Source organism: Prunus persica, chromosome G1 (genome assembly GCF_000346465.2).
Source record: "Prunus persica cultivar Lovell chromosome G1, Prunus_persica_NCBIv2, whole genome shotgun sequence".
NCBI lineage: Eukaryota > Viridiplantae > Streptophyta > Magnoliopsida > Rosales > Rosaceae > Prunus > Prunus persica.
The window spans coordinates 28,218,375-28,234,697 of NC_034009.1; the positions used below are offsets into that span (position 1 = coordinate 28,218,375).

The window sequence follows — 16,323 nt, forward strand, 5'->3', positions numbered from 1 at the left end:
ATTAAGAAAATAAATATCACTAAACTAATCAATAGTTCATAATCATTCACATAGTGAGGTTTATAAATTTTTTTTTGTAAATAAGGTATGTAGAATTTAAGATAATATTAAACTTTGCGTGTCGTACAAAACAAGTCGTGAACCACAATGCCCTAATAATTAGTAATGTTGAATGTCAGCCTATGGCCAATATTATCAACTAAAGTCTAAACTACAACTAGGGAGTAATATGTAATGCAAAACAATCACAAAGTTATTGAGTTATTCACTTAGAGAAGGGACCCTAAACCCTAAACACATGCTCATGTACGTGTGAGGCTACCACATTGCCCTAATAATTAGTTGTGTTGAATGTCAGCCTATGGCCATTATTATCAACTAAAGTCTAAACTACAACTAGGAAGTAATATGTAATGCCAACACAATCACAAAGTTATTGAGTCATTCACTTAAGGGACCCTAAACTCTAAACACATGCTCACGTATGTGTGAGGCTATCATAGATGATTCACAACTATTGATGTAATGGGGTTCATACGTACAGTTATTGTAGACGACTTCTAATTATAGTAATAACTAGAAGTTACTCATGCTTATATAGACGGTTATCTCAAGTAACATCATTCTCTTTATTCAACGACGTGTGACACTTGCATTGATTTAAATTTAGTCTTATATTATGAACACAAGGCAATACGTGTATGATATGTATTAACAACAGAAAATGGGCTAGCCCCAAATTTCAACTTCACATGTAACTTTGGAATCATCAATTTGACTAGAAACGCCACATAATTTGATTAAGGATCTTTTTTTCCAAGAGTGTACTCTCCTTTGATTATTAATAAATTCTGATTTATCTTAAAAAGAAATTATCATATCAAGAAAAATAATTGAATTTTTTTATATTATTTAAACAGACAGAGGTTTAACCAAGTTCGTTAGAGCGGATGTGCTCTCCACTATGCACATGAGTTCGAAACCCCTCTATGTAATTTAGATTATATTAAAGTACAATATTATTTGTATAAAAAATAAAATAAAAAGTAAAGAATTGAATTGTTATTGTTTAATCACTAGCATTTGGACCTCCACTCCATTCATGTGCATGTCAGTTTTGTTTTTCAATTTTATGATTATTTATAATAAAAAATTATAAGACATGTAAAATTTACAATGAAATAGATTATTATTTAAGTATTTATATTTTAAAATGAAGCACTAGTGATTCCAAATTGCATCTTAAATTTTTCCCAAAAAAAAAGTATCTTAAAAGAAGCAAACATTTCAATCCGGTGGCAAGTAAGGGTAAAGTAAAATGGCATTGTAGTCCTTGTAACTTTCCGAAATTTTCTCTATCTATGTAAGGGTAAAGTAAACATTTCAATCTGGTGGAGAATTCAGATTTCAGAGATTGTGCAAATGGGGCCTACAGAAGGGCGGGCCTACCTTCTCTTTTAATTTCCAATAAGATGCCGAGTGCACGAAAAGTGCCATGGACGAAAGATACCGGAGCCCTAACTCACCTAGGTAGCATCGCGAAGGATGTAAAAACTATGTTGTGGGAAATGGCAAATACCCAGCTCGAAAGATTGTGCGCAGGAAAGCGGAATCCATTTGGAAATGGAAAATACAACAAATAAAGACAGAGAATAAACAGGAAAGGAAAAGAAAAGCAAAGGCTCTTCGATATAATCCTGTTGGTGTATTTGCATTTTCCTCATTAGATTTGGAGCCTCAAACAGGACAGAAAAGAGGAAGAAAATAAAAGCTTCTCTCTGTAAGTGAGTCTTTTTCGCAATCAAAGCTTTCACATTTTGTTGAAAATATATCTGGGTTTTTGCTTTTATGTTTGTCTTTCCATTTTTGAATTGCCTGGTAACACATTTGGGTGGACACCATATTCGTGTGCTGTGTGGTTTCAGCTAAGAGTGAAATTTGCTTCTATGTTATGTTTCTCAGTGGTTTTTGTGACCGATAGACGTATTGGATATGAATCTATTTTCAGATACGCCCGGATTTCCATTTTGATCAAACTCTTCTTCTTCTTTTCTGGGTTGTTCTTGATCCTGCTATCTTACTGATGTTTTTAATTTTTTTCCAACTTTTTAGGCGGGGAAGGAGTGAAGTAATATCAATTATTAGAGTGGTCGTAGAATCTTCTTCAACATATTAGGAAAAAGTTTCCATTTTTATTCGTTTTCTGTTGTCCTCATGTGGATTTCGCCTCCTTGTTATTTTGAGGGGAAAAAGAAAAATCAGAGTAAGGTAACAAAGACGTTGTGTTACTACGTTAGAAACCCAAATCCCCAATTCTCCCATTACACACCAGACTACACGAAAACTGAGAGAAGAAAACACTATATATATATATATATATATATGAGAGAGAGAGAGAGAGAGAGAGAGAGGGTTCTGAAATTGAAGAAGAGGTGCTGATTATTTTGCTGGGCTAGTGAATGGGTAACTTAAGTAAGGTTGATTTGGCTGTAGGCAAATTTTGTCATCCTTGGGAAACTCATTTAGATATTTTCTAAATAGGAGCATTCTAATCCCTTTAATCTGGTATATATGTTGCTTAAGATACTCATTTGGTTGGGGGTTATGAGAACTTTTTCCCCAGAATATCATGTTATTCTTCTTGTATGATTTGATTTCAAGGTGTTTTATCAGAATAATGGAGTCAAAAGCGAAGAGAAGAGTTGCTACAGAGAATGGGGAAACGGGCGAGGACTTGGTCCTTGCTACATTGATTAGGAATGGAGATGACCTCGGTCCTATTGTCCGGCATGCATTTGAGATGGGGAGGCCAGAATCACTCCTTCACCAGCTCAAGCATGTTGTGAAAAAGAAGGAAGTCGAAATTGAGGATCTCTGCAAGACTCATTATGAGGAATTCATTCTTGCAGTTGACGAGCTTCGTGGTGTGTTGGTTGATGCCGAAGAGCTAAAAGGCGAGCTCTCTAGTGATAATTTCAAGTTGCAAGAGGTTGGGAGTGCCTTATTGATTAAACTTGAGGAGCTTCTTGAATCTTATTCAATAAAAAAGAATGTGACTGAAGCTATCAAAATGTCCAAGAACTGTGTACAAGTGTTGGAGCTCTGTGTCAAGTTTAATAAACACATATCTGAGGGCCAGTTTTACCCGGCATTGAAAACTTTGGATTTAATTGAGAAAAATTACTTGCAGAATATTCCTGTCAGGGCAGTTAGAATGATTGTAGAGAAGAGAATTCCAATAATTAAATTGCACATTGAGAAGAAAGTGACTAGTCAATTCAATGAATGGCTGGTCCACATAAGGAGTTCTGCAAAGGATATTGGACAAACGGCAATTGGTCATGCTGCATCTGCACGTCAGAGGGATGAGGAAATGCTCGAACGCCAAAGGAAAGCTGAGGAGCAGAATATTTCAGGGTTGGGAGATTTTGCATATACTTTAGATGTTGAAGAAATTGATGAAGAATCTATTTTGAAGGTTGACCTAACTCCTCTATACAGGGCATATCACATCCAAAGTTGCCTAGGAATCCAAGAGCAGTTTTGGGAATATTACTATAGAAATCGATTGTTGCAGCTTAATTCAGACTTGCAGATCTCTTCAGCACAGCCTTTTGTTGAATCCCATCAAATATTTTTGGCTCAAATTGCAGGATACTTCATAGTGGAGGATCGAGTTTTGAGGACAGCCGGGGGCCTACTGTTAGCTGAGCAAGTTGAAAAAATGTGGGATACAGCTATAGCGAAAATGAAATCTGTGTTAGAGGAACAATTCTCCCATATGAATTCTGCGACCCATCTTCTCTTGGTGAAGGATTATGTGACTCTTCTTGGCTCTACTCTTAGACAATATGGGTATGAAGTGGGACCACTTCTTGAGACGCTTGACAAGAGTAGAGACAAATACCACGAACTTCTTTCGGAAGAGTGTCGTCAACAAATTGCAAATGTTATTGCCAGTGATACCTATGAACAGATGGTCTTGAAAAAGGACACTGACTATGAAAGTGTTGTCCTGTCATTCAATCTCCAGACATCAGATATAACACCAGCATTTCCGTACATTGCACCATTCTCCTCCACAGTACCTGATGCCTGCCGAATTGTCAGATCATTCATCAAAGGGTGTGTTGATTACTTGTCTCATGGGGCACATACTAATTTTTATGATGTTGTGAGGAAGTATTTGGACAAACTGTTGATAGATGTGTTAAATGAGGTGATACTTAATACAATTCAAAGTGGCAACATTGGTGTCTCTCAAGCCATGCAGATTGCTGCAAACATATCCGCACTTGAAAGAGCTTGTGACTTTTTCCTTCGTCATGCAGCCCAACTATGTGGGATCCCAATCCGGTCAGTCGAGAGGCCTCAAGCTTGCTTAACTGCTAAGGTGGTTCTAAAGACTTCAAGGGATGAAGCTTATCTTGCATTGTTGAATCTGATGAACAAGAAGTTGGATCAGTTCATGGCACTTACAGAAAATATCAATTGGACTTTAGAGGAACCGCCTCAGAATGGGAATGATTATATAAATGAAGTTGTTATTTACCTCGATACTCTTCTGTCGACAGCGCAACAAATTTTACCTTTGGATGCTTTGTACAAGGTTGGGAATGGGGCTCTTGATCACATTTCTAACTCTATAGTGTCGGCTTTTCTTAGTGATAGCGTCAAGAGGTTCAGTGCCAATGCAGTTATGGGTATCAACTATGATTTGAAGATGCTGGAGTCTTTTGCGGACGAGAAGTTTCACAGTACTGGCTTGAGCGAAATTTACAAAGAAGGTAGTTTTAGAGGTTGCTTGATAGAAGCACGACAATTGATAAACCTTTTGTTGAGCAGTCAGCCAGAGAACTTCATGAATCCTGTGATAAGGGAGAAAAACTACAATGCTTTGGACTACAAAAAGGTGTCTAGTATCTGCGAGAAGTTCAAGGATTCTACTGATGGGATTTTTGGGAGCCTTTCAAATAGGAATAACAAGCAAAGTGGTCGTAAGAAATCACTGGATATGCTTAAGAAAAGATTGAAGGACTTCAACTGAGGCTTGAAAAATCTTTCTGCATTCTGCACTAGAATTAGGAGCTTCTTTTTTCCCCTTGATTATTAATATAACTCTTCCCGTTGTTTTCCCTTGTTTCTTGTTTAGAATGAATGTGATTCATTCATTTTTCCTGCTAATTTGTGTCCATACAATAAAGTTTCTGCCCAATGCGTATCCTAATCGATTGAAAGTGTTATTTCTTTATATTTTCAACAAATATGTGCAATATTGCTGGGGAAAGAAATTGCAGCCTTGTTGTTGGTAATATGTTTGTAGCGTCTTCATATCATTTGAAACAAAACAATGGAATGGAATTCCACCAAAAACAGATACAACAACAGATGAGATGAAGCACAGACCTAAACCACAGGTAGCCTCTTAATTTGTTAAAGTCATCCTACCTAAACCCTAGACTAAAACGACATCAGGAAAACTTGGCATAAACCCTAGACAAAAACGACATCAGGGAAACTTGCAACAGTCATCACCAAGATCAACCTCCTCGCCACCGTCGTCTTCCTTGGCCTCGCAATACAATACAGTGATTGCCACTGTATAGAAAAAGATGACCATCATCTGCAAAACACTGATGAGGGCAATGCCATGTAGCAGACACAGCGCCCCATTCTGCCACCCACTGGTTAGCGCCGCCCACGCCCTTACCAATCTCCAACCCAAAATCCCCAAAACCCCACTGCAAAACCCACAAATCAGCATCAACGAGAGCACAACCACTCTGAGTTTCGTTCCCTCCACCAAACGCCAGCTTCGGCTCAAGGCAGTCAAACCCCAACACGCTTCCGCCACAACCACCACGGGGGCCATGCTCAACATCACTTGCACGTACAGAGCCACCGGCAACACAACCGTTGCAGCCACCCCGTAGAAGGCGAAAGTCAACTCAGGCGACCAGTCCTCCATCCTCCGCCCGCTCTGCAGCTCGACCACTCGACCCCCCATAAACAGCAGTATCCCAAACCATTTCACAACCAGCTGCAAAATCACAGCCGTAGCCAGCAGAAATAAAAAAGACCCGAAACCCGATTCGATCGCCGACCTTAGCTTCACGGGTCGGCCGTGGAACCCATGAAATATGGTGTGGGTGATCGACCCGACTGCGCAGACAGAGGAGATCAAGGCGAAGACCGTGAAGGCGATAGGTGTAAAGATAAGAATGAGTGTGGAGGCGATGGTCGGTTGGTTTAGTTGAGGTGCAGAAGTAGGAGCCCGGTCGCCGGGGGAGAATGGGTCGGTGACGGAATCAAGCAGAAAAGGGTAGACGACGGTGGACAAGAGGACACCCAGGGGAAGAAGCAGGGCGGAGAGGTGTAAGAAGTGGGACGTGGGGGACCGCATTATGCTCGCAGATCTCTTAAGCACTGTGAAGAGCTTCACAGTTTGGCCTGCCATGGCTTCTTGGTTTGGGATTCAGAGAGATTTATTTCAAGGGTTTTGCAAATGATCAAGATTCAAGAATGAAATGGGGGACGAAAGGTCGCGTCTGTTTTTACTTGTAGTGGCTACTTCTTTTTGGGAAATTCTCGGCTATGTCCCTGGATTGGATAATTTTTGTAAAAATGTCCTGTTTCTGAAATTATTGCTTAAATTCCCTACATAAGCTTGACAAAAAATAAATAAATTCCCTACATTGTTGTAAAGAAGAAATATGTGGAGCCCACATTTATGGGGCCCACAAAGAAAATTAAGCAAAGTATTTGGAGGTTTATCAGCTGCACACTCACGGATGTGTATTGTAGAATCACGGGTGCCATTTAACATGTCTATAAATAGAGAAAGAAGAAGAGAGAAAGAAAAGAGGAAAAGAAGAAGAGAGAAAGAGATAGGAAACGGAAAGAAGAAAAGGAAAGGAGGAAAGAGAGAGAAGAGGAAAGAAGAGGGTAAGTAAGTAGAGAGAAAATTCAGTGAGTCACACATATTGTAAACACTATTGTAGTCATATTATTATATAGTGAAAAGTTACTGTTGCTGCTCTCCCGGGACGTAGGCGTAGCCGAACCTCGTTAAATACTGTCTCATCTACTTTACGTGCAGCTCAAAATTCGCACATATCCCAGGTTATTTTATAACACGTTATCAGCACGATAGTCTCTCCTTTTATTTCTGAAATTTTTCAACTCAACACTATATAATATACTATATTTATCTGCTTCTCTATTACTAACCATTAACAAAAATGGACCCTTGGTAATACTAAACATATTATCAGTGGGAGACCGTTACTAATACTAATTTTTTTTTTCTTTTATTCGGTGGTGGTTTTAACCCCACATTTAATTTTATTTATGGTATGGTGTAGGCTTATTACCCATACGGCAATATTTATTTAAAGGGTGGTGCGGGTTTATCGTCCACGCCTTTACTTTTATTTAAATGTATGGAGCAGAATTAGTGCCCATACAAGCACATTTACTTTACCGCACATTTAAGGTAGGGTGCGGGTTTATCGTCCATACCAGCAAATTCATAACACTTTACTTTTATCATCAATTAATATACCTGAATAATGAGGACCTGAAATTCCTATTAATAAGTGGCTTAATATTCCAGATCTCAAGCCTAAAGTTTTGGATGGTAAATTTGGCAAAACTAGAGTTTGCTGCCTTGGACCTTTCCGGGGACAACTATTTATCATGGGTCCTGGATGCCAAAATTCATCTACGAGCCAATGGCCTCGGACAAACAATTGTAGATGAGAATGATGCTTCGCCTGAAGAGAATGCGAAAGCCATGATCTTTCTTCGCCGCCACATCCATGAAGCGCTGAAGAGCGAATATGTGGTGGTTGATGAACCGTTGGTTCTGTGGAACGCTCTAGGTGAAAGATACGATCACCAGAAGACGGTGACTCTCCCAAGAGCTAGATACGAATGGACCCACTTGAGATTTCAAGATTTCAAGTCAGTGTCTGAGTATAACTCTGCTATGCACAGAATTACCTCATTAATGAGGCTATGTGGGGAAAATATATCTGATGAGGATATGCTCGAAAAAACTCTGAACACTTTTCATGCTTCAAATGTCCTCCTTCAGCAGCAATACAGACATAGCGGTTTCAAGAAGTACTCGGAACTTGTATCTTGCCTCTTGTTAGCTGAGCAGAATAATGAGCTCTTATTAAAGAATCACCAATCTCGCCCAACGGGCTCAGCACCACTTCCTGAAATAAATGCTGCATCTCAGGAAGTGAATGCCACTTCATCTCGTGGCAGTATCCACAAACGTGGGCGAGGGGGCAAGCGTGGCCACTGGCAAGGAAGTAGAAAAAATCGTGGTGCTCGTTCAGAGGGTTTAGGTCCAAGGAGCGGTCCATCCACGAATGGCAAAAATGCATCCCGTAATAAGGGAAAGGCACAGATGAGCCATGTGCCTAGAAATGTTGAAAGCCCTTGTCACAGATGTGGTGCAAAGGGACATTGGGTGCGCGCATGTCGTACGCCCAGGCATTTGGCGGATCTCTATCAAGCTTCACTTAAGAACAGGAAAGTGGAGATAAATTACATTGATCATGCTCCGCCAGCCACAGATGACTCATCAGAAATATCACGTCAGCTAAACAAGACGCATCTAGATGTTTCTGATTTTGTTACTGAAAGAGGGAATGAAGGTTATGTGTCCGAATTAGATTAAATTCCTTAATATACTATTTGTATTAGCTGAAGTGTTGTTTAAATTTCAATCCAATAAAAGTGGTAATGTTTTCTTCTTTATTAATCTAGCTTATTTTACTTATTTTGTGGCATGGATGCAAATTATGGATGCCCTCAAAACAAAGGCTATGGCAGAGATATTTGTCTCGCAGACAGCGTAACTACTCATACGATCTTTCAAGATCGGAAGTATTTCTCAAAATTAATGCTTACAAAAGCAAAGGTAACAACCATATCAGGTCCTGCAGATCTGATTGAAGGTTCAAGAATAGCCCAAATTATGTTACCAAATGGAACAATACTGTCCATTCCAAATGCTTTGTATTCATCTAACTCCAGAAGGAATCTGTTGAGTTTCAAAGATATACGTTTGAATGGCTACCATGTTGAAACAAAGAAAGAGGAAAACATGGAATATCTTTGTATTACCTCCAGTGATACTCAAAAGCGTATACTGGAAAAGCTTTATGAGCTCTCATCAGGGTTGTATTATACAACCATACGGACAATTGAGGCACATAGTGTCATGGACCAAGAGTCCACTGACTCAAATGCTTTTAAGCTTTGGCATGACAGGTTGGGTCATCCTGGATCCACCATGATGCGCAGGATCATCACCAACTCTAAAGGACATCCCTTGTTGACTAAACACATTATGTTATCAAGCGACATCTTTTGCCAAGCTTGTTCACAAGGGAAGTTGGTGATCAGACCATCACAACCACCCATCATTTTTGCAGAGAATTCAAGGGGACATTTGTGGACCCATTCATCCCCCATGTGGACCATTTCGGTACTTTATGGTCTTGGTAGACGCATCTACCCGATGGTCACATGTTTGTCTTTTATCTACTCGGAATATGGCATTTGCTAGGCTTTTGGCTCAGATAATTAAATTACGAGCCCAATTCCCAGATTATCCCATTAAGTCAATCAAACTCGATAATGCTGGTGAATTTACATCTCAGACTTTTGATGACTACTGCATGTCACTAGGCATTGATATTGAACATCCTGTTCCCCATGTGCATACTCAAAATGGCTTGGCAGAAGCTTTAATTAAACGCCTTCAATTGATAGCACGCACTTTGCTAATGAAAACAAAGTTGCCAGTTCCTGCTTGGGGATATGCCATTTTACATGCAGCATCGCTTGTGCGATTGAGGCCCGTCACCAACAATCAATGTTCTCCAATACAACTCGTATTGGGAAATCAACCAAACATTTCACATTTAAGAATTTTTGGGTGTGCGGTATATGTGCCCATTGCACCACCGCAACGTACTAAGATGGGCCCTCAACGCAGATTGGGAATTTATGTTGGTTTTGATTCACCATCTATCATCAGATACTTGGCACCCCTGACGGGTGATATTTTTACCGCACGATTTGCGGATTGTGATTTTGATGAGACAATCTTCCCACCATTAGGGGGAGAAAAATCTGTGTCTAAAGAACAAGGCAAACTCATTCCTGAAAAACGACATGAATTATCCTGGAATGTATCCACATTGTCTCATCTCGATCCTCATACTGCTCAATGCGAAAACGAAGTGAGAAGGATCGTTCACCTCCAAAGTATTGCCAATCAGATGCCAGATGCATTTAATGATGCAGCAAAGATGACGAAATCTCATATCCCAGCTGCAAATCCACCCGCACGGATTGATGTCCATAATGGACAAAGCAATGTCCCAGCAAATGGTTCATCTGCTGCACGCCTAAAACATGGCAGACCACTAGGCTCAAAGGATTCAATTCCTCGAAAGAGGAAGTTGATGGACAAAATGAATCCAAATGAAATAAATAGAGAGCCCACAATTCATAATTCAAATGCCCCCAAAGAGGGACAGGTACTTCTTGACAAGGAAAACGTCATTGGTGAGACAAGTGCCCCTGGAGTGGCAACCGTACCGAAAGTCAAGAAATCTCTATAAATTATACGTCCACTGATGAATTGTGGAGTAGAAATGAGATGATCATCGATGATATATTTGCATCTCAGTGGCTGCTGAGATCATAAAAGATGATGATATTGAGCCGTGCTCTATTAATGAATGTACACAGAGGCAAGATTGGCCCAAGTGGAAAGATGCAATCCAGGCAGAATTAAATTCTTTGGAAAAAAGGAGTGTTTTTGGACATATTAGTCTAACTCCACCCAATGTGAACCCTGTAGGTTACAAGTGGGTATTTACAAGAAAGCGCAATGAGAAAAATGAGATCTCAAGGTATAAAGCGCGACTCGTTGCGCAAGGTTTTTCACAAAGGCCTGGAATTGATTATGTGGAAACGTACTCTCCAGTAATGGACACAATTACATTCCGTTACCTAATAAGTTTGGCGGTTTCAGAAAAACTTGAAATGAGACTCATGGATGTCATTACCGCATATTTGTATGGAGAATTGGATACAGATATATACATGAAAGTTCCAGAAGGATTCAGGTTGCCTGAAGCAGCCAGAAACAAACCACGAGACATGTTCTCAGTTAAATTGAGAAAATCATTATATGGGCTAAAACAATCTGGACGAATGTGGTACAATCGTCTCAGTAAGTATTTACTAAAGGAAGGATACACAAATGATCCTATTTGCCCATGTGTGTTTATTAAGAAATCAGAGTCTGGATTTGCGATAGTGGCAGTATATGTCGACGACATGAATCTAATTGGAACTTCTGAAGAGCTTCAAAAGACTGTTGATTATCTCAAACGTGAGTTTGAGATGAAGGACCTTGGAAAGACAAAATATTGTCTTGGCTTGCAGATTGAGCACAGTGCTAATGGAATTTTGGTGCATCAATCAACTTATACTGAGAAAGTATTGGAACGGTTTGGCATGGATAAAGCCCATCCACTTAGCACTCCAATGGTCGTTCGATCGCTTGACACTAAGAAAGACCCATATCGTCCAAAAGAAAATGATGAAATGGTCCTTGGTCCAGAAGTACCATATCTTAGTGCAATAGGTGCCTTATTGTACCTAGCACAATGTACCAGACCAGACATATCATTCTCAGTAAATCTGTTAGCAAGGTACAGTTCTGCTCCAACAAGGCGACACTGGACCGGCATCAAACATATTCTACGATACCTTCGTGGGACAACAGACATGGGGTTATTCTATTCCAGTGAATTGACCAATGCCCAGAGTATTATTGGTTATGCTGATGCAGGATATCTCTCTGATCCACATCAAGGACAATCACAGACTGGGTATGTATTTACATGTGGAGGAACTGCGATCTCATGGCGCTCAACAAAACAAACATTAGTGGCCACATCTTCTAATCACTCAGAAATACTTGCCCTCCATGAAGCCAGTCGTGAATGCGTTTGGTTAAGGTCGGTAATCCATCACATCTGAAGCACATGTGCCCTACCCTCAACAACAGACACTCCAACAATTCTGAATGAGGACAATGCAGCTTGTATTGCTCAGATCACAGGAGGATATATTAAGGGTGACAGGACCAAGCACATATCACCAAAGTTTTTCTATACACATGAGCTCCAGAAGAATCAAGTAATCAAAGTCAGACAAATCCGTTCAAGTGATAACCTGGCAGATCTCTTCACTAAATCATTGCCGAAATGTACATTCCAAAAGTTAGTGCATGGCATCGGATTACGACAACTCTGCAAGCAATCAAGTTGGAGCATGCAAAATCAGGGGGAGCATTCAAAAGTCCTCTAACATAGGACATATGCACGTTGTACTCTTTTTCCTTCGCTTAGGTTTTTTCCCACTGGGTTTTTCCAAGCAAGGTTTTAATGAGGCAACCAATCTAGGGACATGTGGTCTCCAAGGGGGAATGTTGTAAAGAAGAAACATGTGGAGCCCACAAAGAAAATTAAGCAAAGTATTTGGAGGTTTATCAGCTGCACACTCACGGATGTGTATTGTAGAATCACGGGTGCCATTTAACATGTCTATAAATAGAGAAAGAAGAAGAGAGAAAGAAAAGAGGAAAAGAAGAAGAGAGAAAGAGATAGGAAACGGAAAGAAGAAAAGGAAAGAAGAAAAGGAAAGGAGGAAAGAGAGAGAAGAGGAAAGAAGAGGGTAAGTAAGCAGAGAGAAAATTCAGTGAGTCACACATATTGTAAACACTATTGTAGTCATATTATTATATAGTGAAAAGTTACTGTTGCTGCTCTCCGGGGACGTAGGCGTAGCCGAACCTCGTTAAATACTGTGTCTCATCTACTTTACGTGCAGCTCAAAATTCGCACATATCCCAGGTTATTTTATAACATACATAAGTATTTCTTATTGCCAATTTCACCCCTGTTACTTTTCATTTTACTTTTTTGCGTAAAAGATGTAAATTTGATGCTCAAATACAGCATTACATCAGGTTTCCATATGTTCCACCACGTGAAAGCAATATGCGTTGTGACCCACTCAGGAATGGATCCAGGAATTTTATGTCGTAGGATCATAGTGTAAAAGTTCAATTTTTTTTTTGAAAGATTAAAATAACATTGAAAATAAAACTACAGTACATTCATTCATAATTCATGTAAAAAAACAACAGTACAAATTACAATTGGCCACGACGAGGTTTCATATTTTGAAAACGTAGCATTATAGCTTCATTTTCAATACAATAAAAAACATCCTTCTTAACATAAACAAGTAAGCTATCACTCAACCATTGATCTCCCATTTTATTCCGAAGTGGACCTTTGATAATATTCATGACGGAGAAAGCCCTCTCGACTGAAGCAGTAGCAACCGGTAAAACTAGAGCCAATGTAATAAGCAAATACACATAATTGAATGCTCGATGCATCCTTGTCTCCATCATTTTTTTTACAAGATCACAAATCCCTTGCAAGTCAGAGAAATCACTACTCCAACTCACATAATGAATATAAAGCTCAAGTTGATCATCAAGTGCCAAAAAATCCCCATCCGAAAAGTCTTGAGGATAAAATTGAGCAAGACGAAGTAGCTTTTGTTTATCAAAAGCTACAAATGAATCATTCGGACTCAAATATGCCAAACAAATAAGCAACTCAGTATTTACCTCATTAAAACGATCATCTAACTCCGTAAGTTGCTCATCAATGACATAAATAAAGAGCTTCACACGATAATGATGACGATTTGTCTTTATTGGAGCATTACGCCTTGACCTCCCTGGAAGTACAAAGGCCTCATCCATGTTAGGAACATCAATATGATGTTTGTCACAAAATGAAGACACCTCTTCAACCAATGCATCAAACCCATTATTCCTCATCCAATGTAGCTTTTCCTTGCATGATTTCACCAAAGTCATTGCATTCTCAATTTCTTAATCTTTCTTTTGCAATGCTTGTGACACATCATTTGTGAGTCCCAATATAGCATTCATTAAGAATAGGTGAAACACAAACTGAAAAGTAAGCATTTCCCTTTGAATCTTATTTGCTTCACTGACACTATCATTTAGATTATCATCAATAATCATTTGAAGCACATGAATCACAGATGAAAACATAGAAATGATGCTAATAATGGTACCGTAATGTGAGCTCCATCGTGTGTCACCGGCACGTTTGAGACTTGTTTCTTGATGCAAACCTCGCCTCGTTATAAGACAATCATTTTCAAAAGCTATCACAAGTTCTTCTTGGAGTTGTGCTCTAAGTGCATGGTTAACCACACTATTAGTGGTTGTGAAGAAAGAGGCAATATCAATATTCTTCTTTGCTATGGCAACAAGTGCTAGTTGAAGTTGATGAGCAAAGCAATGAACATAGTATGCACAAGGTTGTTCTCTAAAAATTTTTGTTTTAAGGCCATTCAACTCACCTATCATATTGCTAGCTCCATCATAACCTTGTCCTCGTAACTTGGAAAAGCTCAAACCATTGGAAGAAAAGAATATGTCAATGGCATCCTTTAGTGAACTTGAAGTGGTGTCGATAACATGTTGAACCCCCACAAACCTTTCAATTACATGCCCTTTGTCGTCCACATAACGCAACACCATAGCCATTTGCTCTTTCACAGAAATATCACGTGCTTCATCCACCAATATAGAAAAGAATATATCTTTTAAACCACTCATGATAACATCAAGTATTTCCCCGGCACATGCATTGACAATATCTTTTTGAATCTTTGGAGCTACTAACTTGAGATTCCTCGGAGCATTTTCCAACACAACTTCTTTAACTTTCTCATCATTGTCTGCAAGGAATTGCAATAGCTCCAAGTAATTTCTCCTATTGCTTGAAGTGGCACTTTCATCATTTCTACGAAAAGAAAAACCTTGTCTCAATAGAAACTTAGTGCACTTGATTGATGCAATTAAGCATCTTCGATATGCCATACGAGCTTGTTCAGAGTGTTTGCTCACAGCCGTTTCAATATGTGTATTTTGATTCATCAAATTTGTAGCGGCTTCTCTAGCTTTATTATGAACACTACCAACCGGTCTAACATGCACCTTCATTCTTTCTCTCCCTTTCTTCCAATTCTTAAACCATGTTCCAGTGAAGGCTTCACTACCCACTTGTTCAAAATTGGATTTAAAGAGATAGCAATAGAGACAAAATGTAGCATCTTTAGATACACTATACTCCAACCAATCAAATTCATCAAACCATTGGGGAATGAAGCGTCGATTAATTCCTGAGATATTACTTTGTGGGAAAGAATGACCTCTAGGTTGACAAGGTCCTTTTTGTAGATATGCTCTTCGAACCTCATCTCTAATATTAGTATCATACTCAATCATACGAATTCTTAGTCCCGGGTCTGCCTGAAGATTAGCCAAAACCTCATCTAACTCACTTTGTCTTGAACTTGAAGTTCTTGAACTACCAACACTATCCGAACTACCCAATGCTGACTTTCTCTTAAAAAATCTTTCCATAATTCTACATAAATTAATCAAAATAATACCTAAAATCAATTAAAGAGAACACCAAATTTATACCAGTTAACCACAAAAAATTCATAAATGAAACATCCAATAAATCAAAACAATATAATACAATCATGAATTCAATTTCAATTCAAGTAGTTTAGGTTTAGAGTTAGAATTTACCTTGAATTGTGAGGTGGTGGAAGCGGAGGCAAGCTTTTGGAAGCGGCGGAGCTGCTGGCAGCGGCGACAATGGAGGATTTGGGCCTTAAAGGCTTGGTGGGGAAGAGGGTCAAAGGTTTGTGGGGGGTGGAGATTAGGGATTTAGGTTTGAGGGTTTAGAAAATAGGTGTTTGGAGATGAAAACTCGGGAAGGAAGGTCTGTCTGTGCAGAATATACAATCTGTTCTATTTTTTTTTTTAAAGACCTAGACCAAAACGACGTCGTTTTGGCCAGGTCTTTAAAAAAAAAAATTCGTTGCTGCTGGTCCAAAACGATGGCGTTTTGGCCAGCGAGTTTTTTTTAAAAAAATTCGCTGCTGGTCCAAAACGACGCCGTTTTGGCCAGCTTCTTTAAAACAAAAAAATAGATTTCCTGTTCAGCTTCTTCTTCCTCAGTATCTGCAACTCCTCATTCAGCCATTCATGGGGTCACACACCCATTCAAAGGGACCTTCTACCTTGCTTTCATGGAGTCCATAGGGTTGTTTGACCTTATTGACCCCACTGTGGGTCCGTCCCTG

General features: G+C 39.3%; 4 protein-coding genes across 7 annotated transcripts; 1 reads left to right on the forward strand and 3 right to left on the reverse strand.

Moving 5' to 3' along the window:
* Nucleotides 1,506-5,253, forward strand: LOC18789767 (exocyst complex component SEC15A). 4 transcript variants are annotated; one of them, XM_020567998.1, is made up of 2 exons: nt 1,506-1,784; nt 2,662-5,253. In XM_020567998.1, exon 2 carries the CDS (start codon nt 2,678-2,680, stop codon nt 5,045-5,047), a length of 2,370 nt encoding a protein of 789 aa, XP_020423587.1. In that variant the 5' UTR covers nt 1,506-1,784; nt 2,662-2,677; the 3' UTR covers nt 5,048-5,253. The 4 variants fall into 4 exon arrangements, with proteins under 4 accessions (XP_020423587.1, XP_020423582.1, XP_020423586.1 ...); XM_020567993.1 differs by having other exon boundaries at nt 2,674-5,253; XM_020567997.1 differs by having other exon boundaries at nt 1,506-1,780.
* LOC18788472 lies at nt 5,334-6,893 on the reverse strand. Its single transcript, XM_020568005.1, has one exon. The coding sequence runs from the start codon at nt 6,455-6,457 to the stop codon at nt 5,510-5,512; it is 948 nt and encodes a 315-aa protein (XP_020423594.1). The 5' UTR covers nt 6,458-6,893; the 3' UTR covers nt 5,334-5,509.
* LOC109947113 lies at nt 13,262-14,005 on the reverse strand. Its single transcript, XM_020556573.1, has one exon. It carries the CDS (start codon nt 14,003-14,005, stop codon nt 13,262-13,264), a length of 744 nt encoding a protein of 247 aa, XP_020412162.1.
* LOC109947118 (zinc finger MYM-type protein 1-like) lies at nt 14,021-15,589 on the reverse strand. Its single transcript, XM_020556584.1, has one exon. It carries the CDS (start codon nt 15,587-15,589, stop codon nt 14,021-14,023), a length of 1,569 nt encoding a protein of 522 aa, XP_020412173.1.